The following is a 24,593-nucleotide window of genomic DNA, read 5'->3' as shown; positions in this document are numbered from 1 at the left end:
TTAATCTAGACAACGAACTTATTCAACCAAATGAAAGGCCCATTTGGGCCCTAAAAATATTAGAGACCTCATAGATGGTATTCATTTAGTCAACTTATTTAGTTTGTGTAAGACTTTTAAAAATCTTTATTTCATCTTTTTAGAGTAAAATTTATATCTTCTAATGTTTTGGATTTGGATCATTTGTGGTTTTGAAGACTTCATCAATTTCATTGTAATTTTGCATTCGCTTTGAAAGAAAATTTTGTAATTTATATTGAAAATAAAATCCTTAAGAATTTTATTAGGAAGAAGCATAATATATATATATATATATATATATATATATATATATATATATAAACCGAAACTTCTGAAACTCTCACAATTTTCCACGTCAGCACAATATTTAAATAAAATTATCATTTTATTTAAATAAAGTTATTTTTGTTTAATTGAAACTTAACCACGAGTAAAACCCTATCTCTTTAATAAGTCTAACTTAAACTCAAACTCATCATTATCATTTTTTTAAAAACAAAATTATTTTTGTTTAATCCAAACTTAATCGTTTAATTCAAACTTAATAAGGAGTAAAACTCTATCTCTTTAATAAGTCCAACTTAAACTCAAACTCATCATTATAATTTTTTTTAAAACAAAATTATTTTTGTTTAATTCAAACTTAACAATGAGTGAAACTCTATCTCTCTAACAAGTCCAACTTAAACTTAAACTCAAATTTTGATAATTTATCTCTAAATTTGCGAGGTTAATCATAAACACTATAAAAGCAATACAAACCCGAATAATTTTTTTTAAAGCTAAATAGAGGTATGAGCTCTTCTTATGTTATTTTCTTCTTCTCTACTTTGTTAAAAAAATTATTTTATGGTTTTTCATGTATTTTTTAAAAATTAATTTTTATACATGTACCACCAAACTCTCTTTAGCCGTTTTTTGCAAGATAAAAAAGTAATTTTATGGTCTTTCTCTTATATTTCTCTATTATTTAGTCATATATATTTTGTTTTGTTTCAATAATTTCTAAGCAGTGAGTCATCTGATTCTTTAATATGTTTTGGTCTTCCAAAAATTTTAATATCTGAATTTTTGAGTTATTTTTTTTTCAATATCTGAAACTGTCTGACAAATTTTTTGTAAGCCATTGCATGTTAAAGCAATGACTTCTTCATCAAATTGTAACATAAATTGAAGTCATACAAGAGCAAATCATGCAATAATGCAGTTTCTTAATCAATTTAAGATTTTATAAAATTATTTTAGTTTACTTCATAAGTAGGTAGGTTCCCATGCATAACACGGGTTAAAGACTAGTAAACAGATGATTTTTATTACATAAAATCTAGCATAATTTTGGTAAAAGATAATAACTTCTTTCTTGATATTTTTGTATATGTATAAAACAAACTAGACAATTTTTGTGTACTTAATAATTAGATTTAAAAAGTAATAAGTTCTCTTAAAAAAAAATGATTTAGTCAATATATAATTACAACAACATTTACAAGGGGCTTTTTATTTTTTCATAGATCTCTTCATGTTTCCCTTTTTTCATGGGGAATTTTGAGAATATTGTATTCTCAATGGATTAGTCCAAAACATTATTTGAATTCTTGATGCGAAAAAAATTACTAAAATTAAATTAAGGTTAATTGAATACATGGATAGAGCTTCCAATGTTTTTTTCTTTTTTTCTTTTTTCTTTTAAGATCAACTATTTTAACCAATCGGCAATCACTCCCTATATTCCAACAGTTTTCCAGTTCAGCTGTTCTTATCATTTGAGTGGCGGTGTTATCGCTCCTCACTAAGCAAGCCAATGACTGTGTTTGGCTAACCTATTTGCTTAATATTAAGATTAAGATAAAAAGTGATTTTAAATAAATTAACTTTACGCAAATAAACTGACTTATTTTTTAAAACTCCTTTTTTATTTCACATCTAAGCAAATAAGGTAACAGTAAAGAAGCACCCCCAAACATGCACTCAGAATTAAAATTTAAAATTATAATGAAATGATTTTTTATCCTCTTTCGTATGAATTCTATTTTAATGATAAATTGTATTTTTCTATGGGCTAATATTAATAAAAATACATCTTTTGTAATGTATTTCATTCTATGTTATATCAACTACAACTTGTCACACACACACACATATTTTTTCTAAAACAACCAAAGTTTAGAGAGAAAAAAAAAATCAAATATATGACATATTATAATTAGAGAAGTATAAATTGAAACACTCTAATGGTCTATTTGGGATCTGCTTATTTTGTTGAAATTGAAATTTTTTTGCTGAGAATACTGTAGATAAAGGTAAAAATTAGCTGAAATAGTATAGTAGAACTCATGAATAGTACCAAAAAGTACAGTGGAGTCTATAAGTAGTAGCAAAAATAAACTAAATAGTAAAATAAGTTAGCAAGATTAATCATGCCAAACGAACACAAAAGGTCCGTTTGGATGGAGGAGAAGAAAAGGAGGGGGAGTGGAGAAGAGTAGAATAGAGTTGCCTAAAAATAAGTTAATTTTGAACCAAATCTACTATATTCTATTCTACTCCCCTCCCTTTTCCTGACTCCAAAAGGACCATAAGTGAGATAGAGAAGTTTTGTTTAATTAATACTTGATATTTGTAACCTCAAGTTATTAACTAAATTGGACAAACCAATTATTAATATTTGTTTCCAATTCTAGTAAGTTTGGTAATGTACATGAAGTTAATTTCTAAAAACTTGTTCTTGTGAACAAAGTAATTTAATTCTTGAATTGACTTGTCAAGACTAAAGAGTCTTGGTAAAGCATAAATTATGCTTCAATATCTTTATTAACATCTTTAACCAACTCCTATGTGCATGTGTGGCCATTTGGGTGCATGCTCATGTGCAGTAGCGCGCATCCCTTGCATGGGTTGCTTATATAATTAAGCAAATATATATATATATATAAACAATATAATTTCAACATACAACGTCACTCCATAATAATTATTTTTTTATTATCAAACTATGTTATCAATTAGTTTCTGTTGTAGGCAGGGTTCAAATCTCAATTCTCTTATTCGCTAATAAGAGACTTTATTAATTAGTAAAGCACTTGAGCTAACTGAAAACCCATTATATAAGCTATACTTGGTTCCTTTTTATGAGTTCTTCTACACTTTGAAATTGGGAAATTACATTAAAGTCCTAAAATTAAACCATATTTCACAATAAGTTCTATTTTTTTTTTTTGTTAATTAAAATTCCAAAATGTTGAAATTGTTTCAAGAAAAAGCATTAATTTGTCCATCTCCATAATTCTATAGTAACAAAGTACAAATAAAAAAAGAGGTGAACAAGTTATAAGTAAAACACAAAGTTTTCTCCATATATGATTTCTTTTTGCTTCATTATTGTTAGAGATGGGAAAGAGACTTCAAGTTCAAACGAGTAGATATTAAGAGTTCTATGTAAATTTCCTAAACAAAGCATGCATGTGTCATCCTGTGGACTTCAAAGATTATTATATATGAAAAAGAGGTAGATAGACAGCTAGCCCAAGCACACTTTCAAGTATTATATGTTGTATTAGTTGAGGTGGGAACTAACATGAAGGTGTTTCTAGTGAGGTTCCTTCCATACTTTGTATAGCCAATATTAAGACAGCTAAAACAAAGTCAATTCTTAATATGTAATGACAAAAGAGTAGTTACACTAATATCATCATATCAACATTCCTCATGCGTTTTTTTGTTTAATCAAATACCAACTTGTTCAATTATTTATTAATTTGCTCTCTATATAAGGTGACTGAGATTTCTTCCTTTCTTCTCTTCTTGTAACAACAATGGCAACTGATGATCTTCGCACAGATTCTTCCGACTACCGGGTTGAGCTTCTATCGCCGGAAGCAGCAGGCATGGTTCCGGCTGCACCAAGGGAGCCAACATGGCAACTCAACATGGATCAGTTTCGGTTGGCAGAGAGACACATGAATTCTAACTTTGGTTGTGGATCTTTTTGGCAGACATTAAGTATGCATGCTATTCTTCTCCTGTTTATAGAATCTTATTGTGCTTAATTAAGCTTTAATTAAAATAACTTATTTTCTTTTTTCTATCTTTTGTTAGTGAGGCAAAAAAAAATTGCGGCATACTACAAGAGGCAGGAAAAAATTCTCAAAGGATTTGATGAAATCGACAAATTTACCGAGCAAGGTTTTTTGCCTGAAAGTATGACAAAGGTTTGTTGTTTAATTAATCAAAAATACTTAAATCGAGTCACATACTCACGAGCAACAACCAATTTTAATGGTTTGTAACCATATTTTGTTTTGGTTATTGAGAAATGAAGCTAATGAAATGTGTTCCTTTTGAGATGGGGTTGAGAGTAACACTTATAATTGTTATTGATTCATCTTATTCATTTACTTAGGGAAAAAGTGACATATCAAATCTAGTAACTATTTGGGGTTGGATTGGTTGTCTCATGAGGTCTCAAAATGTGTATATCTTTACCTAACTCTCTTTGTCTCTCACACATATATCTTTTTTTGTGTTTCAGGATGAAGAAAAGCAACTTGCTAGGGGTGAGAGTCTGGCAATATATGCATCTAACATAGCTAACGTTGTGATTTTCATTGCAAAAGTGTTTGCTTGTGTTGAGAGTAAATCACTGGCAGTGATAGCTTCCACCTTAGACTCCCTTTTGGATCTTTTATCTGGTTTTATCCTATGGTTTACTTCTCATGCTATGAAAAAACCAAATCACCATTGGTATCCTGTTGGAAAGAACCGAATGCAACCTGTGGTAAGCCTTCCTAACTAGAAAAACATTAAATTGAAGTTCTTGGAAGATTACAAATGATTTCTTAATTGCAGAAATGTTAATTAATGAAGCCATATGATGCCGTTGACTTATTTTACAATCGTGTGATATCTCAATTTATTTTTAATAAATTGAACTTTAAACCCTTAAATTTTGTGGTTATTATTATTTGGGTTTCTTAAGTTTGAGATTTTTCGTTTTAGTCCATCAAATTTAATTCTTTTTTTCAAAATGGTTATTTTGTCCATTTTCGTAACAGATTTGGGTGCTAAGTACCAAAAAAACTCTCTCTCTCTCTCTCTCTCAGTTACAATTTTATTGACATAGACAAAATGACCATTTTGAAGATAGAATCAAACCTTTTTTTTTTAGAAGAGGTAGAATCAAACTTTGTAGACTAAAATGAAAATTCTCAAATTTAAAGAACCAAAATGAAAATTATTTCAAACTTTAAGGGTCAAAAGTGTAATTTAGCCTAGAAAAAAAAACTGTTAAAACTATTATCAATTTTATTACAAAAACTTTACTAACAGACATATTAATGAATAACATCGGTGTCAATAAATAATATATTAAATAAAATTTTAATAACTTTTTGTTGTCTTGTATTTAAAATTTAACATATGAGTTTATAAGTTTTATGTATAAACAATTGTAGTATTAATATTACTCTTTTTCCTAAGAATGAGATCTCATGTCTTGTGCCAAAGGAAAAAAAAAAGGAGAATTTAGTGGGTTTTGAGCCAAGTACTGTATTAAATATGTACGATGTTATCAAAATCTGGAACACCTTCATCATTTTCCTCTTTCTTTTGTCATCATAAAGTGGTGTTGTAATTATGGTCAATAACATAGAAATAAGAATTCCACTTTCTTATTTAGCTCCAATGGGCAATTTTGCAGGGCATTGTTGTTTTTGCATCAGTAATGGCAACACTTGGATTACAAATATTGTTCGAATCAGGTCGACAACTCCTTGCAAAAGTGAGCTTCAATAAATTCAATTTGCAATTCATTCAATGGTTTTGGGCAACACCAGTCTCGCTCTATGATGCTTTTACATTCAAATTTTAATACCTGAAAAAATCTCACTCATGTTTTTAGAGATCCTACTATATATTGATAAATAAGTGGTATTGACACCCTCTATAGTGTTTGATGTTTAGGATTCCAATCTCACCTCTCACTTGTGTTTTCTGCTTGTATGTAACCCATTACTATTTCCTGAAGTCACCATTAAATTTATATATGCAGACTCAGCCTGAAAGGGACCCCATGAAAGAAAGATGGATGATAGGAATTATGATCTCAGTCACAGCAGTAAAATTTGTGCTCATGGTATACTGTCGCAGATTCGAAAATGAAATTGTTAGGGCATATGGTCAAGACCATTTCTTCGATGTGATCACCAATGCAATCGGTCTAGTAACAGCAGTTTTGGCTATCAAATTCTACTGGTGGCTCGATCCAACCGGTGCTATCATTGTAAGTCTATGATATCTATCGTTAAATTTGTCACCATTGTAAGAGATTTTACTAGTTGAGCTAACTGGAACTCGTGTCACAATTAATCACTGATCTATTATTGTAAATGATGAAAATATTATTGACCCACAATGCAGATAGCTTTGTACACAATCGGTAATTGGTCAAGGACTGTGATGGAGAATGTATGGTCACTAATTGGGAGGACAGCCCCGCAAGAGTATTTATCAAAGCTAACATATCTCATTTGGAACCATGACAAGGAGATTAAGCACATTGACACAGTTAGAGCATACACATTTGGGTGTAACTACTTTGTTGAGGCTGACATAGTTTTACCAGAGGAGATGCCCCTTGGTCAAGCACATAATATTGGGGAGAGCCTTCAAGAGAAGATTGAACAACTCCCCCAAGTTGAAAGAGCATTTGTTCATGTGGATTTTGAAACAACTCACAAGCCAGAACACAAGCCAAAGGCTTCATAACAACCAAGAAAAGCAATACAAGGAGGATAAATAATTGTTTGCATGTGTGCATATTAAAGAGGGATGGATATTCATCGTGTTGGTTTTTTCCTTTACCAGTGAGTAATTGGTCTATAAAAAGTTTTAACATGCCTCTATTTACTATTTAGTCTACTGACACTTCACATTTTAAGTATGAAAATTTTGGATTGGGATTTATTGTAAGCTATAACTTCATACATATGTATTGATACATTTTTAAAAAATAATCAAAATAAGATGTTTCTATTTACTATTTAGTCTACTGACACTTCACTTTTTAAAATTAGAAAACTTAGGTTCAGATTTTTGTGAAATTGAAATTTAAAAAAAAAAACTTATTTGCTTATATTTTGTTTTTGCGCATCTAAATTAAGAATCCCAAATAGAAAAAGCTCCTTAAATAATAGTAATATAAATGAACGCCATTTTAAGGGGGCAAAAAAAGAAATAATTATTTTGTATATGTTTTATAATGTAATTATAGTGAACAGAAAATAAAATAAAGAACACCACAATTCGTTATGAAAATCAAGGAGTGGGTGAGGGAGAAATTAATTAGCAAAAAGGAATGATGTATTAATATTGACCGACTCTCGAGCAAGAAAGGGGTTTATTTATTAACACCGACTCTCAAAGAAGGAATTCAATCATTTATTATTGGCTTGTAGTCTTGTGACCTTAAATATAATGAAATTTATGCCTTCATTGCCCTTTTTGTTTTTGTATTTTTTTTTTTTTTTTGGCTAAGTGAAAAAAATGAATTCAAAATCAAGTTTTTCATGTGAAGAACATCAATTTGAAATTTGAAATTTTAGTTCCACAAGCCACAACCACAAGTCGTGATTTCTGCCAATATTCACTTTGAAAGTTGAATTCCACCACTCAAGATTTCTTATAGAGCTGTAGGAGTTTTCTATCTTATCTAAAAACTTGAACTTTTTAAAGGGATAGTGGATAATGCACCATGCATGATCTTTTAAATAAAGTGGTAAAAAAAGAAAAAAAAATAGAGTTCAAAACTACTTTGAATTGCCGAAAGCAATTTGAAAACATAAAGATTAGTCCCTATCAAAACCTCATAGGTTTAATTTATATTTTATTTTCCATAACATGACAATTACACATTTCCACTTGTTGGGTTCTACCATCTCACTTGCCTATAGTGGGATAACCACTTGTGCACGCTAGCAAATTAACAATGATTCAGTATAATATCTCATATATGGTCCGATTAATGAGACCCTTAGAACATTTGTTTGATCATTTTAGAAAAAAAATTTGATACCATTTTTATATAAAATATAAAAAACTGTTCGAAAATATTTTTCATTTCTTATAAAAAGTTTCTAAAAGCATTTGCTAAATTAATTCCCTAAAGTATCCGTTCACTTTTTCAGTGTATCAAGAGATATTTAACATATAGATCATGCTAATAAGTGTCTTTAGGTATTTTTTTAATTGACTATTTTAAGAATATTTTAATATTATTTTTATGAAAAATATTAAAAAATTCAATAACTTTTCTCTTTATTCATAAAAAATATTTACAAAACTAATGCTGTCACATTCGTTAACTTTTCTCCCAACAGATATTTATAATCCAAGGCACCTATGGATATAGTCTGCAAATGCCCATGCTCAAAGTAACTTTTCTTCTAATAAATATACTATACCATACTTTGGAGGTCTCAGAGAGAAAATAAAATGAAACCCGTGAAGAGGTTAGTTGGGTTTCCTGTTGGCCACTATCTAACAATGATAGCGGCTGATGATAAGATGCTTGCTTATCAACACCAAAGTTCACGATAGTCCAAAAAGATAATTGTAGGTGGCTGAACAAAACTTTGACATTAAACCCAAAAAAAAAAAAAAAAAAAAAAACTAATTACATTTTTTTATAAATAATTTTTTAAAATATTTTATAAATCAATACTTTTAGAGTATCTATTAGCTATTTCATATTATCTATTTTTAAAAAAATTGTTAAACATAAAACCAAAAAAAAAAACATAATTTCAATACTTAAAGTCTATAACTATAACTGTATTAATTTTTTAGCTTATAAATTTACATGACAATGAATATAATTGATCACATTAATAGGATATTATGGATATACACCACTGTAAGTTTCTTTAAAAAAATATTATACTCTTTCCCCGTGTGTGTGTTAATACTTAGTATTCTAAAATAAAAAAAAATTTGATCACATTAGTATTATTTTATAATAAAATTTTAAAAAAAAGTATTTTGCCTTTTGTTTTAAACAATCTTGATTCTTCTAGTGCTTTTAAACAATCTTGATTCTTCTAGTGCTTTTAGGTCACATTGTCATTGATTCATTCAGTTACTAAAATTATAAAATAAATAAATTGAATATCGAGTTATCAATAATTCAAATAAATACTAAATTGAAACTAATTAATCATTGTTTAAGTGTTGATCATATGGTAAAATTTGAATAGTCTTATTTTATTAAAATTTAAATTCATGAACTTATATTTTTAACTGAAATGACAAAGAGGTAAACACATTAAATGAATTTCCTATAAGAATATAATTTTCTAAACAAAACCAATTAAGTTGGACAAGTAATTATTTTCTATATTTTATAGTGTAAGTAGAGTGAAACAGAAATAATATATTCTTTTTTTAAAAAAACACACAAAAGAGCACTCATGCTTTTCATAAGATATTTTTCATTATGAAAATCACGAAGCGGGCGAGGGAGTAATTAATTAGAGAGAAAGAATGATGTATTAATATTGACCGACACAACAAGAGCAAGGAAGCGGTTTATTTATTAATCATTAGTTAATGACACCAACTCCAAAGTCCAAACCGAGTAAATAATTACTAATTCACTTATTTATTTGGCTTGCAATGGAATAAGTGCAACTGTTCAACTCAGATTTTGGCTCTTGCACCTTCAAATCTAATGAATTTAGGGCGCAGTATTTGTCCAGTATTTTTAGTGCATTAGACTCATTACGATCATAACATATGTCTATTTTTAGACGTGTCATGATCAATGCGGTCAAGTGTCACAAAACATTGGACAGAAGCCGTATCCATGAATTCATGTAGGCATTCATTGACCTCTAATCAAAATTGTGAAGAAAATCAAATTTGTGATGAACTTTGAAATTTCAATTCCACCCATCAAGATTTTCCTAAAAAAATTTTTCCTTCTGTCTCTATCTTATGACTTAACTAAAAACTTGAACTTTTCAAAGGAATAGTGGATAATGCAAGATTTTTTAAATAAAAATAAAAAAATATTTTTCTAAAAAAAATACCTAGAACTTTCATTAAAAAAAAAAAATCATAATAGGCTAGAAGAACATTACGAAGGAAAAAGAATTTAAAAGATCTAAAACTATTTTTTGTACATATATTAATTTTGAAACAAATAAAAATAATAAATTTTAAAAATTACAAAAATTGTATCCATTAACATTTTAAAGAATATGCTATAGAATATCTGCCTACCAGACAGTATGTGAGAGGTGCATGTATTTTCTCTCAACATTTGCAATTATCCTAAAACAAAACAAAAATAAACATTGGCACTTATCAGCAATGCCAAAATTATTTTGAAAATATAAAGTTTAGTCCCTATCATATGTCTCATTTATAAATTATTTTGTTTCCATACCAAAGACAATTGCACATTTGCCACTAGTTGGGTTCTAGTGGCGGTTATTTCTCCACAAAAAAAAAAAAAAAGTGGCGGCTTTAGTCAGGCTGTCACTTCATATTAACTCCTTTTTCTTTTTGGGAATTTCATAATAACACCTGATTTGCCATATATATAGTTTTTAATAAATTTGTTTTGTCTACGTCTACCTAAAAAAAAAATTTTGAATTTTTGACTTGAAAATTTCAAAAATTTTGGTTCAGAAAAAAATAAAAATAATAGCAAGGAAAAAAAATAGTTTAATAAATATATCCATAATTTAAATTTCATTTTTCTTAAAAAAAATAGTACCAAAAAAGATTCTATGGCCATGAATTCTCATCAGTAAAATTTCATATATTTGTGTGTGTTTTTTTTTTTGGTAATATTGATATATTCAAGTTATTTTTATTAGATTTGGTATAATTTAAGTTTCCTATAAAGAATGACTATGCTATAAAAAATTCTTAAAACCACCACTACTACATTTTCCACATTTATTTTAATAATTTGACAGTTATATTAGACATAGTTTTAAAAACTAGTATGATTAAAGAACCAACTTGAAAAAAAAATGCCAACCATGATCCTTGTCGTAGCAAATTAACAATGATTGATACTCGATAAATAATCTTATGTTGGAGCTTTTGGTTGATGATTGCAGGACCCTATTGTCCAACAAGTTTTCAAGAAGGAGAACTAATGTGCTGATGCATTGGCTAAGTTTGGAGCCAACTTAATTATTTTCTGACTATGTTAATTTTGTTAATCCACCATCTGTGGTAGAGGACTTGCTACTTTTACAAGACCGAGCTTTTTTTATAATAGACTTATTAGAAATAATTTATATCAGCATTGGCTTACCACACAAAAAAAAAAAAAAAAAAACAAAACAAAACAATGATTTTGTATAATAATATATTTATATCAACAGATATTTACTTTACCTTTTTTTCAAAAAAAAAAATTATACATTATATAAATAACTATTTATTAAACAAAGTACCTGCATAGCCTGCCACTGTAGACTGCCTATCCTTAAAGTAACTTTTTTAATAAGAGCATCCACAGCAGTGGAGCTAAAAAATTAGCTTTTTAGTTCCACCAAAAGTTACTTTATCTATTTTACCTATACATATCTACACACGTCTTTGCGGCGATGGATCTATTTTAGCTTTTCAACAGCGATAAAATAATATAAGCATCACAATAAAATAATATATCCCACAACTCAAAAATATTCACAACACCAACTACAATAAAATAATATTTTTTGTTTAAATTTCTAAATGCACATCTATCTATAGATGTGCACTGTTCATTAGAGCTAAAAAAAATAGATTTAGCTCCACCGCTGGAGCATGCTTTTTGATATTTGAAGAACTAATAAATACTAATATACCAATATACTACCACTACTGTGAGTGCTCTAAATTCTTCAAAAAAAAGGGCACCTACATGCTACATTGGGACGTCCCGGAGAGTTTCTAGTTGGCCACTAGCAAACAATGATATCGATTGACGATAAGATGGAGATGCTTGCCAACAACTACAAGGTGGCTAAAGTGCTAAACAATCCTTGTTATTAATTAAGAGCATTATTATATTTAAAAACAAAATTTATTAACTTTTAATAAGTTTTAATGGAAAAATAAGGGGGAGCTAGGAGCTTGCTTTTTCTTTTTTCTTTTTTGAGGGGGACCGGTGGGGTGGGGGAGCTTTCTTTTTCTTTTTTGAGACACTGTATTACATTTGATAAAAAATTTGATACATAAATCTTATAAATTAATATGTTAACTTTTAAACATTAAAAATAAAATATTTTTTCATCCAATATTATGATATATCACATCAAATCATTAATACCATGCTAATAAATTTTAGGATAAATGTGGGTTTCAGTTAGCTCAACTGGTAAAATCTCTGATGGTTATATAAGAGATCTGAGGTTCAATCCCCGCCTATACCAAAAACTGATTGGTGTCATGATCTGATAATAAAGAGTTATCATTAGGAGCGGACGCCATAAGTTGAAACTCTCTAAAAAAAATCAAGATAAATTACAAATTACACTCCTAAAATTTAGGAGTGTTTAGATTTTACATTTTGAAATTTTAGAATTTGAGAATGTAAATCTAAACACTCCCAAATTTTAGAGAGTAAAATCTAAACACCCCTAAAATTTATAGTGTAAAATTCAAATTCTGAAACGTCTAGATGTAAAATTCAAACACTCTCAAACTTCAAAAGGTAAAATCCAAATTTTGAAATTGCAAAACGTAAAATCCAAACACCCTTAAACTTTAGAGGAGTAATTTGCAATTTACCTTAAGTTTCATAAAAAGACTTTATATTGGTGTTTAAAACAATCTTCTAGAGTTTTTATGTAATGTCGTTATAGACCAAGAGTTTTGTAAGTTGTAACTTAACTAGTTGGTACCTTATGATATTTTTAATAAAGACATCCAAGACTCACATTATTCTTCCCTCAACTATCAAATCATCAAGAAAATGTAAAGTTGCTATTGCGTTCCTAAAATCCTGCCCATTCATTTATAAATGAGTATATTGAATTTTACCATGTAATCAACAATATAAATATATACCAATTAGTAATAATTAAAATTTCTATTCATTTTTTTATACATTTTGATTGGGGAAAGACATCTTTGTTAGAAACACAAAGTACCAATTACATAGAAATTACATATCGTACTTTTTGTGTTTCCCTTTATGATCTACCAATTGTAGTATGTACATAAATTTGCATTTTTGTTTCTATTTTAAACTTTAATTATTTTATTAAGGGTCCGTTTGGATGTAGCTGAAACTAAAAACTGAAAACTGAAAAACACTATAGCAAAATAATTTTTTAATATGTGAATAGTGCTGTGAGACCCATTTTTAATGAAAAAATTGTTAAAAAGTGAAATTTGTGGGTCCATAAACAGTGCACAATGTGCACTATTCACGGAAAAAGTCAAACTTTTCGGCTAAAAAAAAATACTGAAACACAAAACGTGGGTTTGGGAAGTGCAAAACGCGCTTCCCAAACGCACACTAAGAACATAAAAAAAAAAAATTATAATTAGTAAAATATAAAGTTGAATATAAAATGTGAAACAAAAGATTTATATTAGTGTGGGTATAAAGTTTAACACAACATTAATCATATTCAATGTTTGTAAGTTTTTTTTTTAATGAAAATTGATAATAATTTTAGTAATGCCCTTCTTTAAATCCGTGAATGAAATGCTAAAAATGGAAAACATCAGTCTCTGTCTACCTGCCATTAGCAACTTCTTTCATGCCTGCCATGTGAGAGTGGAGTTGTGTAGTTTACATATGCTACGAAGTTTCGCAGTAATTTCCAAGATAGTATCGATTACTGTCCGCTGAGATATTAACATCTATAAGTAAAGTTTTTTATTGTCTTTATTATTTTTGGCCAAAGTAAATATTTTATCTATGGGGTTGTGGGGATGGAGGGAAGTTTCTCTATGAATTTGTAAGTTTCGGTTCACGCTAATTTTCCTTATGTCAACTCTCTCATGACTCATGAATACTTTGGGGATGCAAAGGCCAAATTTGACACATGGAAAGGCACTTTTTTATACCAAAATTTGATGGATCTGGCCTATTTTAAAATTGAACTTGATGCATTTGAAAGCAACCTTTTAAATTTTAATGAGTTATGTTAGGGGTATTTATTTTTAATTTGTTTACATAGAGCTTATAAATGAATGTGTCATTAATTACAATTTGAGAAGTCCGGGCTATTCCATCCATTAATTACAAAAAAATGGTAGACTACTAATTTTGGCCTTATCATTTATCTCATATTTTAATTTGGTTCCCAACATTTCAATTATGTCAATTTAGTTTCTAACATTTTAATGTCTTATTAATTTACTCCATATTTTTATTTATTGGATGAAAATTGTTGACATAACTAACGGTCAAAATATAAAATCAATTGCTTGTCACATCAACAAAAATTAATTTTTTATTTTGACAGTTAGCCATGTCAGTAATTTCTATCTATGAGATAAAGACAGAGACTAAATTGACACGACATTGAAAGGTTAGGGACCAAATAGACACAATTGAAAGGTTATGGAACAAATTGAAATATAATGTAAAGGATGGAAACCAAATATGTAGTTTACTCCCAAAAAAAAAAAGTTCAAACATTTATGAATTTTGATAATGGATGCTCTAAGGGTATTTATTTAGGAAATAATTTTAATATTTTTTATGGGAAAGGAAAAAAAATTAATTGATTTTTTTTACTGCTTTTTATATTGAATAATGCTATAGGTACTACAAGTTTTACTGCATTAATACTGTGTTTGTTTCGATGAAAAACCTTGTATAAAAATAATTTTCTGTGTTTTTCAGTGTTTGGTAACATTAAAAAAAAAAAAAAAAAAGTTAAAGCAAAACTATCTTTGGTCAATAGAAAAAGTATGGCTTATTTTTTAAAATGGTTTGGTTTACTTCTAGTACTTTTTTAACTGGATGTTTCCTTTTGTTTTAAATACACAATTGCAAGTCGTAGCGGGTTTTAATCTCCACATTTTATTTAGTTGGTGGGTAATGTGGCAATTTCTCATTAAAAGAAAAGAAAATTCTATTTAAAAAAGTACTAGAGGTAAGCTAAACCTTTTTAGAAATTGTTTTTTACAAAAAGTTTTTGGAAAACAACTCTATCTCACATCAAGTTAAATAAAAGAAGTTAAAAGATTGTTTTTTCAACTCATTTAAGGTTGCTCCCAAATATAGGAAATGAGATAGTTTTATAATCTCGATACTTTTTAGAAAATGACTCATTTTCTAGAAAATATTATCGCCAAAACAAGCAGAGCGTAAACTTACAAACTGATATGTCACTAATCATAAAGAGGCAATTCAAATATACATTTATGAGGTGGTTGAAACGCATCAATTACATTCATTATCACATCAATTTGTAAGCCTTATGTGGTAAAATTTGTAATTTCTTTAGCATTTACTTTTTATATTTTTCATAAAAAAAGATATATTAAAATTTCCCTAAATGATTTATAAGTCATGTTAACGGATGCCCTTAGAATAATTTTTAATAAATTATATTAGGAAAGTTTTGTCGTCATTTTTATGAGAAATCTAAAAAAATTAATTGTTTTATCATTTTCCTATCGGTGTCGTGTCAATTTTTAACCTATCGGTGTCGTGTCAATTTAGTCAATGTTGTTATATCTTGGATAAAAATTGATGATATGTCAAATGGCCAAAATAAAATTTTAGTGTATTGTCACATTAATGAAAACTAATTTTTTATTTTGGCCATTAGACACGTTATCAATTTTCATCCAAAAAATAATGGTAAGGACTAAATTGACATGGTACTGAAAAATTAGGGACCAAATTGACACAGGTGTATAGGATAGGGATCAAATATATAATTTACAAAATTAATTGTTTTATCATTTTCCTATAAAATATTTCTAAAAATAGCTCATAAATCAATGCCTTTAGGACATTTTTTAACATTTCTCATGGTTTATTAACAAATACTCATATAACACTCGTTAAACTAACCCAACATTTATTTATTAAGCGTGCGTTTGCTTATAAATTATTTTACAAACTTGTGAAAAACGCGCATAAACAGTAAATTTGGATCTCGAGACATTATTTATGGTTTAAAAATTATTTTACTATAGTATTATTAGTAATAAATTTTTAACTTAAGCAATATCTAAATCCACCTTAAATGGTTGAAGTTCAGCCATCGCTTTTATTACAACATGAATTTGTAAGTTGTACTATCTTATGACTTATAGCACCTTTAAATTATTTCGGTTTTGAGAGCGAAAGAAGAAAAAAAAATCGTTTTTGATTACTATTTGTGGCGGCTAGTATTTAAAGTTTTGGACTGCTAGGCTCCTTCTGGATGTTGACAAAATTTTAGATTTAGAACAAGAAATTTGACCGAAGAGCTTTGTTGGTTGGAGTGGATGAGTACGTAGGAGGTTGGGGCGGCAAATTTTGCAAAATAAAGGAATTGATGTGGCTTTCAAAATTTGTTTTGTTTTTTACCTTCTATCTCTTGTTTTATTTTCGTTTTAGTCCATCAAGTGCTAAAATCAAATATAAAAAATGAAAATCAAGTGCTAAAATCAAATATAAAAAATGAAAATCAAGTGCTAAAAAGTAATATCAAATATAAAAAATCATTTTCTCAAAAAAATCAAAAATCAAAAATCAAAATAAAAAAGATGTAACGGAACATATTCAATTGTGACTAAGTTAATTAATAATTTGGTCTTATCTTATCAAGAGTCTTATAATTTAATAGTAAAAAAAAATAATAGTATGAAAAATATTAAATGCACAATAAATTTACTACATCAACCTTATAAATTAAAGTGACAATAAATGCAATTAGCTAGTAAGCTTTAATTGTGACCACCTAATAAATGAATGTTTAAATTATTTTTTATGATTAATGAGGTAAGTTCTACAAAATAAAATTTGTAGTATCTTCAAATATAGGAAATGTTAACAAATGTCCTAAGGACATTGGTTTATGAACTATTTTTAGAAACATTTTATGGGAAAATGATAAAATAATTAATTGGGTAAATTACATATTTGATCCCTATCCTATACGCCTGTGTCACTTTGGTCCCTAATTTTTCAGTACCATGTCAATTTAGTCTTTACCGTTATTTTTTGGATGAAAATTGATAACGTATCTAATGGCCAAAATAAAAAATTAGTTTTCATTAATGTGACAATACACTAAAATTTTATTTTGGCCATTTGACATATCATCAATTTTTATCCAAGATATAACAACATGGACTAAATTGACACGACACCGATAGGTTAAAAACCAAATTGACATAATTGAAAAGTTATGGACCAAATTGAAATATTCTGTAAAATATGAAAACCAAATATGTAGTTTATCTTAATTAATTTTGTTGATAGGTTTTTATATTTTTCGTAAAAGTGGTGTCAACATTTTTCTATTATACACTCTGTTTGTTTCGATGGAAAACCTTGTGTAAAGATAGTTTTCCTTATTTTTCAGTGTTTGGTAACATAAAAAAGATGAGTCAAAGGAAAACTATTTTTGGTCAACTTAAAAAGTATGGCTTATTTTAGAGATTGTTTTCTATTAATTTTTTTTGGAAAACAACTCTATCTCACAGTAAGCTAAATAGTGGAAGTTAGGAGGTTGTTTTTCAACTCATTTAAAGTTGCTACCAAACATTGGAAAATGATATAGATTTATAGAAAATACTTCTTGAAAAATGACTCATTTTTTAGAAAACATCATTGTTGAAACAAACAGAAGATAGGGTCAAACTATTAACCATTAGGTATAGTTCACTTCCATTAAAGAAGATATGCTAGGGTCAAACTTCAAATCCCTCCTTATTACTTTTTTATACATAAGTTTAGTCTTTAAGATGAACTTTCTGTTTTTTAACTTCAAAAGTATCTATTTTTTAACTTCAAAAATATCTATCAAGACTAATGAATAATGAGTATCGTATAATTATAAAATATTTTATTTATTATTGAGGGATAAGGCTTTTGCTTTTTTTAAGCGTTTAACAAATTATTTAAGGGAAATGTTAATAAATGTCCTTAGGGGAATAGTTAATAATTCATTTAAAAAAAGTTTTTATGGGGAAAAAAAAGCAATTAATATTTTGACAGCTTTTTCAATTTTCCATAAAAGTTGTGTCAAAATTTTCCTAAAATTGGTTATTAACGATTGTCCTAAGGGCACCCGTTAGCATTATCCATTATTTAATGACCCACAATTGTTTATAACCTATCTCAATTATGGGTCATGCTAACGAATGCCGGGCATTGGTTAACAATCCATTTTAGAAAATTTTTAATACCACTTTTATGAGAAATGAAAAAGGCTGTCAAAATATTAATTGCTTTATTTCATTTTCCCATAAAAACTTTCTTTAAATGGATTATTAACCAATGCCCTTAGAGCATTCGTTAGCATTTCCCCTCAATTATATAGTTAGTCATTGTTTTCTGATAACTTAAACTTATCCAAATCGAAACCAATGAAGCTATGTTATAAATACCAACACTAGACAGTGATTATAAAATAATTTTCTATGTTAAGTGTGTTAGAAGTTACTACTTACTATTCGCTGAAATAGTAATAGAGTGGATTGTAGTTAGGCCTGTCCATGGGTCGGTCGGTTCGGTGGGTGGAAGGACTCGAAACTGACTGCTAGTGTCAACTGGTTGAGTTAGTTTCTAGTTTGAGTGTGATTGGTTCAGTTTGGTTGGTCGCCGGAAACTACATTTGTCGTTGGAAACTGCAAATTTTTTGCCCAAATTTACAAATTTTATTTAAAAATTTATGTGGTTTAGCTGGATCTGGCTAAATCCCACTAGATCTGGTCAAGAACTCGTCGGATCTGGCTTGATTTTGCCAGATTTGGCTGGAGTTCTTGTATAGCAGCAATCGGGTTTGGGTTGCTCGTAGGGGTGTGCATAAAATCGAAGAATCGAAAAAACTGAATGTAACTGACCGAACCGTGCCCAAAATTTCAGTTCGGTTTCGTTGCGGTCAGTTCGATTTCAGGTTTCGGTTTTTATTTCTCAAAAACCAAAAGTTTCAATTTCGGTTTTCGATTTGTATGCACCGAACCGGCCGAAACTGAACCGAATAATATATAGTATATCTTATATTATAATATTATATATATATAATATAAAATCACATTTGGCCGGCCTTGCAAATATATTGGGCAACCTGCAATCAAAATAGGCCTTTCAAATACATTAATGCATTAAGCCTCCAGCCTTGCAAATAATCAAGCCCATTAACCCATTAAACTAATTAAATATCTAATTAAACTTAAATTAATTGGGTAAACTAATTAAACTAAAACAAAAAGTTAAAAACCGTAGCACACGTTAGTCACTCTCATCTCATTCTCGCTCTCACACACAGACACAGCCTCCATAGTCAGTCTCACACACCAGACTCCACAATCACTCCAAACCTTCTTTTTGCCACCGGCCTCTACACATCGGCCTCCACACGCTGGCCTCCCTACGACACGATCATCTTCCTTCTTTTCTCACGGTATGGTTCTTCTTTTTTCTTTCTCTCTCTTCTCTTTTCTTTCTGACTTTCTCTGTCACTCTGTATCAACTGCGTTCATCAGCTTTGTTCAACTGTTCTATTGCTCAATTGCTTTTATTTATTTATTTATTTTATATGTGATTAAAGTTAGGGTCTTGAAAATCTCAATAACCCTCTTTTTAGAAAACTGAAAACTGACCAAAACCAACTGAAACCGAAATACTAAAGAAACCGATTGATTTCCAACCATTTTAGTCGGTTTCGGTTGAGAATTTTACAAACCAAAATATTCAGTTTTGGTTGTCCATACACATACAAAACTGATCGAACCGAATTGAGCACACCCCTAGTTGCTCAGGTTTTGGAGAAGCAAACCTGCCACTTGACCCGCTGGCATCAGTTATTGGAATCGAAAACCCACAGCCAACTGACTAGAGCTTCAGTTCGGGCTGGAATTGGGTTGACATCGGGCAGTTTGGTCGATTTTTCAGGCTCCGGTCGGGTCAAGACACCCTTAATTGTAGTGATTAAAAGTTATAAATCTCATCTATACCAAAAATCAATTGTGATTTGGTCTAATGATAAAATGTAATCATCATAGAGCAGAGTAATTAAAAATCTCACATAAAAAAGTCTATTGATACACAACAAAATCTCACAATTTATATTTAGAAAATAAAAATACAAATAAAAAACAAACAAATCTCACAACATTTTTTTATATAACCTTGTTTTAAGTTGTGGTGGGTTTTGTTGTACATGTATTTTTCCCAGTGTTGACATTCCCCTAACCTTTTTGGAGTTTTCACTTGGCGATAGCGTATGATGTAATGTAAAGGTGTGTGATATGTATACATTACATAGGAGAGGTGTGCATATGAGTGAACTTCATTACCTATGATTATTTTTAGGAGTCTCCACCAACCATGAGAATTATAAGGAATGATTGATCACCTAAGTCTAATTGACTTTATCTTATAAATTAACTAATAAAAACTAAAGGCCCCTAAGCTAAAATAGAAAAAAAATGTCTTGAATCATAAGAAATGGGTTTAGAAGCTCAGTTATGCGTGAGGAAAATGTTAGGCATCCTATGATGCCTATCCCAAAGGATAATACATTGTTTTGAAATTAACCCTACATTTCACCACTTAAATAATAAAGAATTTGACACTTGGGTTTTGAAAAAGAGTTATTGTATATGTTGGCTTGTATAAATTGAACAAGTGCAAACGCATAAACATGTAAATGCATGGCATACAAATCTACCCTAAAGTGATATGTGGATGCACGTGCATGTGATTCTATCATAGGATGACATGTGAATGTATAACATAGATGAGTCTATTTTAGAATGACATTTGAATACATAACATATGAAAATCTATCTTATAGAAATTTACCCTAAGATGACTTGTGAATGACATAGGCAATTATCTCAAGAAATAAAAAGCATGAATATTAAAAGAGTGTAAGTCTAAGCAATATACGTGACACTCTTCAATAAACTAAGCAATTTTATATAGACAAATTTAGCTACAAAATTAATTGTAGCCTAAGACTATAACCTACTCAATAACTTTTTATTGAAAGTGAATTTTTACAAATTCGTCATTAAATTACATTTTCTTCTTATACTATTCTCTATTGCTTATCTACAAATAGTAGGGAGTTTTCTTTCTTTTTTTTTTGAGAAAAAAATAGTAGGGAAAAATAAAAGGGCTAAAAGCTGCCAATCATCCCATCTCAAACGCATAAAAAAAAAAAAAAATTAACTCCTTTTAAAAAAAATTGTTGTGTTAAAAAAAAGTTTTCAAAAAGGAAAAATAAAAAATTAAAACTGTTTACAAAACAGATACCAAGGTGCCAAATGCCAATGGCTTTGGGCCAACGCCAAACACCACTCTCTCCATAAGTATGGGGTGGTTGATGAAGGTGGGGGCTGAAATTCCGACCCCTCAACTGCATGGGTCATTAGACTCGTTACCTAACAAAGAGCATGATTGATTCTCCAAAAAAAAAAGCATGATTAGTTCAAGGAGTTCATTTTGTTAGGTAATAAAAATCTTGAGGCATTCTTTGCCACCAAGCCAAAATTAAACGAGCCATATTGCATTTTGATTTTGTTGCCTTTGCCTATTTTAAGATCACAATATCACATACTGTATCGTATTTCTTAACCCACATCATTACTTCATTTCAATCTTTAAAAAAAAAAAAAATCATTACTTTGCATTTGAATAAATGACCCGAATCATTCCTTGTAAGAAAAAAGTGTTCTTTTGGCTGAAAAGATTCCCGGTAATAATAATCAATAAAAATCTGAAATGTGTATCCATATCAAATGTTGTGATCTTTATTTTATACTCCTACACAGGAAAAAACTTCATATCCCCGTTTAACTTCCATTTATTTTTGTGAATGCAACTCATCACAACGTGCCAAAAATAGACAAAGATCATAAGAATAATAGAATATGCTTCGATGGTGCTACCGACTCATGGAAAATAATTTTTAATTTCTGCATTGTCAATTGCAAGTTGCAGTCACGATATATAATAAAACCTTAACATACACATGGGGATAAAGGAGATAAGTACACTTGTGTGACATTTGATTCATTTGAATGCAAAAAAAAAAAAAAAAAAAGAAAAAAAAAGCAAACAAATAAATGGTTTGCAGTTATGCACAAGTCTACAATGTGACAAAACATACAAAATTATGAAGTTGGGATATTTATTTCTTCTTCTTTTTTTTTTTTTTTTAATTTTAAAGTAAGATTGTATCATGCTATAAAAAGTACAATTATATTGTGGGAGGGGGAAGCCTAAAGAAAGAAGATTATTAAGTGGAATCCACCAGAGGGGAAACTGGGCCCAACTATTCATCAAATCAATCCTAGTCCAGTCAGGATAACCCAGTCAGAAAAACCGAGGAGGGCGGCTCGCTCAAAGAGCTTGAGGAGTAGATACTTCTCGAGAGACTAGAGACAAGCCACCAAGGTCATAAGGTTGAAGGCTGAGGAAAGAAGTAGTAACGTGCAAGAAAGGGGAGGAGGAGGCTTTCAGATAAAGCATCCATCACCTCCACATTTAATACACTATACCAACTCAGCTTGCCACATTACTGAAAAAATAACCCCTAAACAGTGCCCTCACAGGCCGCAGCCTGCTTTACCACCACCAGCAAGGTAACGATGGGACAAGTATCTAAGGAGAGATCAATGACCATCCAAGTGGAAGGTTGAGATGCAATCTAAGTAGTTATATATGGGAGAGAAGATCCTCTTGGAAGGGGGATCAGAAAAATTCCAAAGGAAGAAATAGAGAAATATAGAGGAAAATTGAGAACTGTAACACCAAGAAGTGTACATCCTAAGAACTATTGCTCCTCGGCCAGCCTAAGGAAGAACTTAAATAATAATTTTCTTTGTCATAACTCTTAACTTAAATTGTTGTCTTTGCCATCCTTTTTCCTCTAATTACTGAACCGCGGTTGTCAAGGCATAAAGGTTTGACCTCGATTAACCATCTTTACAAATTAGTTGTATTGGGCTTCCATTCCAGTCCATTCTCATCCAAGTTGGGCAGAGCCCCCTATATATATATATATATATATATATATATATATATATATATATATATATTATGTATGTATGTATATAGGAGGCCCTGCGTTTAATCACATAAGTCAAACCAGCCTTTGCACTACTAGAGTGAATAATTTCTTCATGTACATGTTTAATGATAGAAAGTGAAATATTTTCAATAGTTTAAGAATGAAAAACGATATTTTTAAAGTTTAGAGACGATAAATGAAATTCATGCAAACTTTAGGGACGAAAATAATATTTTATTATTTAAAAAAAAATTATATTCCCATTGTCTAATGATTTCCTTTTGTTCAAATTAATAATTGTGAGAATGTGACAAAAAGTATAGTTTCATAGTTAAGATATAGAGTTATATTTAAAAGTTCTTTTTTTATATATTAATTTGAATACTTTTTACAGCTTATCCTTATTTCATCTAGGTTGTAACTGTATTTAAAAATGAAAACATTTAAGGCCTATTTAGTAGGAGGATTTTTTTTTTCTTAAATGAAAATAATTTTCAAAAATTGAATGTGAAACTAGTTTTCAAAGAATAATTTTTACTACATTATATGTGTTTGGCTTCCACTTTTAAGAACAATTTTCAAAATACTGAAAAAAAATAAATAAATTGGGAGACCATTTCAACTTTGAGATTTATTTATAAAATTTTTTATTCTACGCAATGTGTCGTGTAGATTACTTTCTTTTTTTTCTTTTTGGATAATGCTAAGTTTCAAAATTGAAGTGTGGGAATAGAACTACTATACCCTTTTTTATATTATGATAAACTTTAAATTTGAAAAGTGAGAATTTTTTTATGATAAAGATAAGCTACTTAATTTAAGAAATAGAATAGTTTGGATAAATAAGTGGGGTCTATTGTTTCCAATTTATTTACAACTATGTCATTAAAAATATTTTATGTATCTTGAAAACATCCCTTCTGCTATTTTCAAAATCTAATTTTGCATAAAGAAAATATGAAATAACTTTTTAAGAGTTGTATTTAGAAAACATTAGCCAAGCAATAGATTTAAGCGTGGGACCCACCATTTTATGGTTTCTAAAACAAATGAAAAAAAAACTTGTATTTAAATGCTCTTACCAAATAGTCTCTTGATAGTAGTGACAATGAGGTGGTTTAGCCTAAGTGAGTGAATGGGTCACCTCAAATGGCAGAAGGTGGGGCCACACTCTGATATGTGACATGACATGGTGAAACAATGGACAAAACTTAAGAAACTACCCAAACCTCATGGGTGGAAGGGTCCATTGTCAGACTAAATATTCCCTCATCATGACTGTCCCATTGAAACAGGGGCATAAATCATAGGAGAGGGGCAAAGATTAAGGGGTTAAAAGCAAAAATTGGGTGAGTGATACACGAG

General features: G+C 29.4%; 1 protein-coding gene across 1 annotated transcript; it reads left to right on the top strand.

Moving 5' to 3' along the window:
* Nucleotides 1-3,674: 3,674 nt before the first annotated feature.
* Nucleotides 3,675-7,054, top strand: LOC142615075 (metal tolerance protein 10-like). Its single transcript, XM_075787764.1, has 6 exons — nucleotides 3,675-4,020; nucleotides 4,117-4,229; nucleotides 4,550-4,795; nucleotides 5,717-5,797; nucleotides 6,068-6,298; nucleotides 6,436-7,054. The coding sequence occupies exons 1-6, from the start codon at nucleotides 3,834-3,836 to the stop codon at nucleotides 6,781-6,783; spliced, it is 1,206 nt and encodes a 401-aa protein (XP_075643879.1). The 5' UTR covers nucleotides 3,675-3,833; the 3' UTR covers nucleotides 6,784-7,054.
* Nucleotides 7,055-24,593: the final 17,539 nt, after the last annotated feature.

This window comes from Castanea sativa, chromosome 11 (genome assembly GCF_040712315.1).
Source record: "Castanea sativa cultivar Marrone di Chiusa Pesio chromosome 11, ASM4071231v1".
NCBI lineage: Eukaryota > Viridiplantae > Streptophyta > Magnoliopsida > Fagales > Fagaceae > Castanea > Castanea sativa.
Note: the sequence above shows the minus strand (reverse complement) of the source record. Positions and strands in the feature narration are given on the sequence as shown.

Coding starts and splice junctions, on each gene's coding strand:
- LOC142615075 (XM_075787764.1), top strand. CDS start 3,834: ATGGCAACTGATGATCTTCGCACAGATTCTTCCGACTACCGGGTTGAG. Junction 4,230..4,549: donor TGCCTGAAAGTATGACAAAG/GTTTGTTGTTTA, acceptor TTTGTGTTTCAG/GATGAAGAAAAGCAACTTGC. Junction 4,796..5,716: donor AGAACCGAATGCAACCTGTG/GTAAGCCTTCCT, acceptor GCAATTTTGCAG/GGCATTGTTGTTTTTGCATC.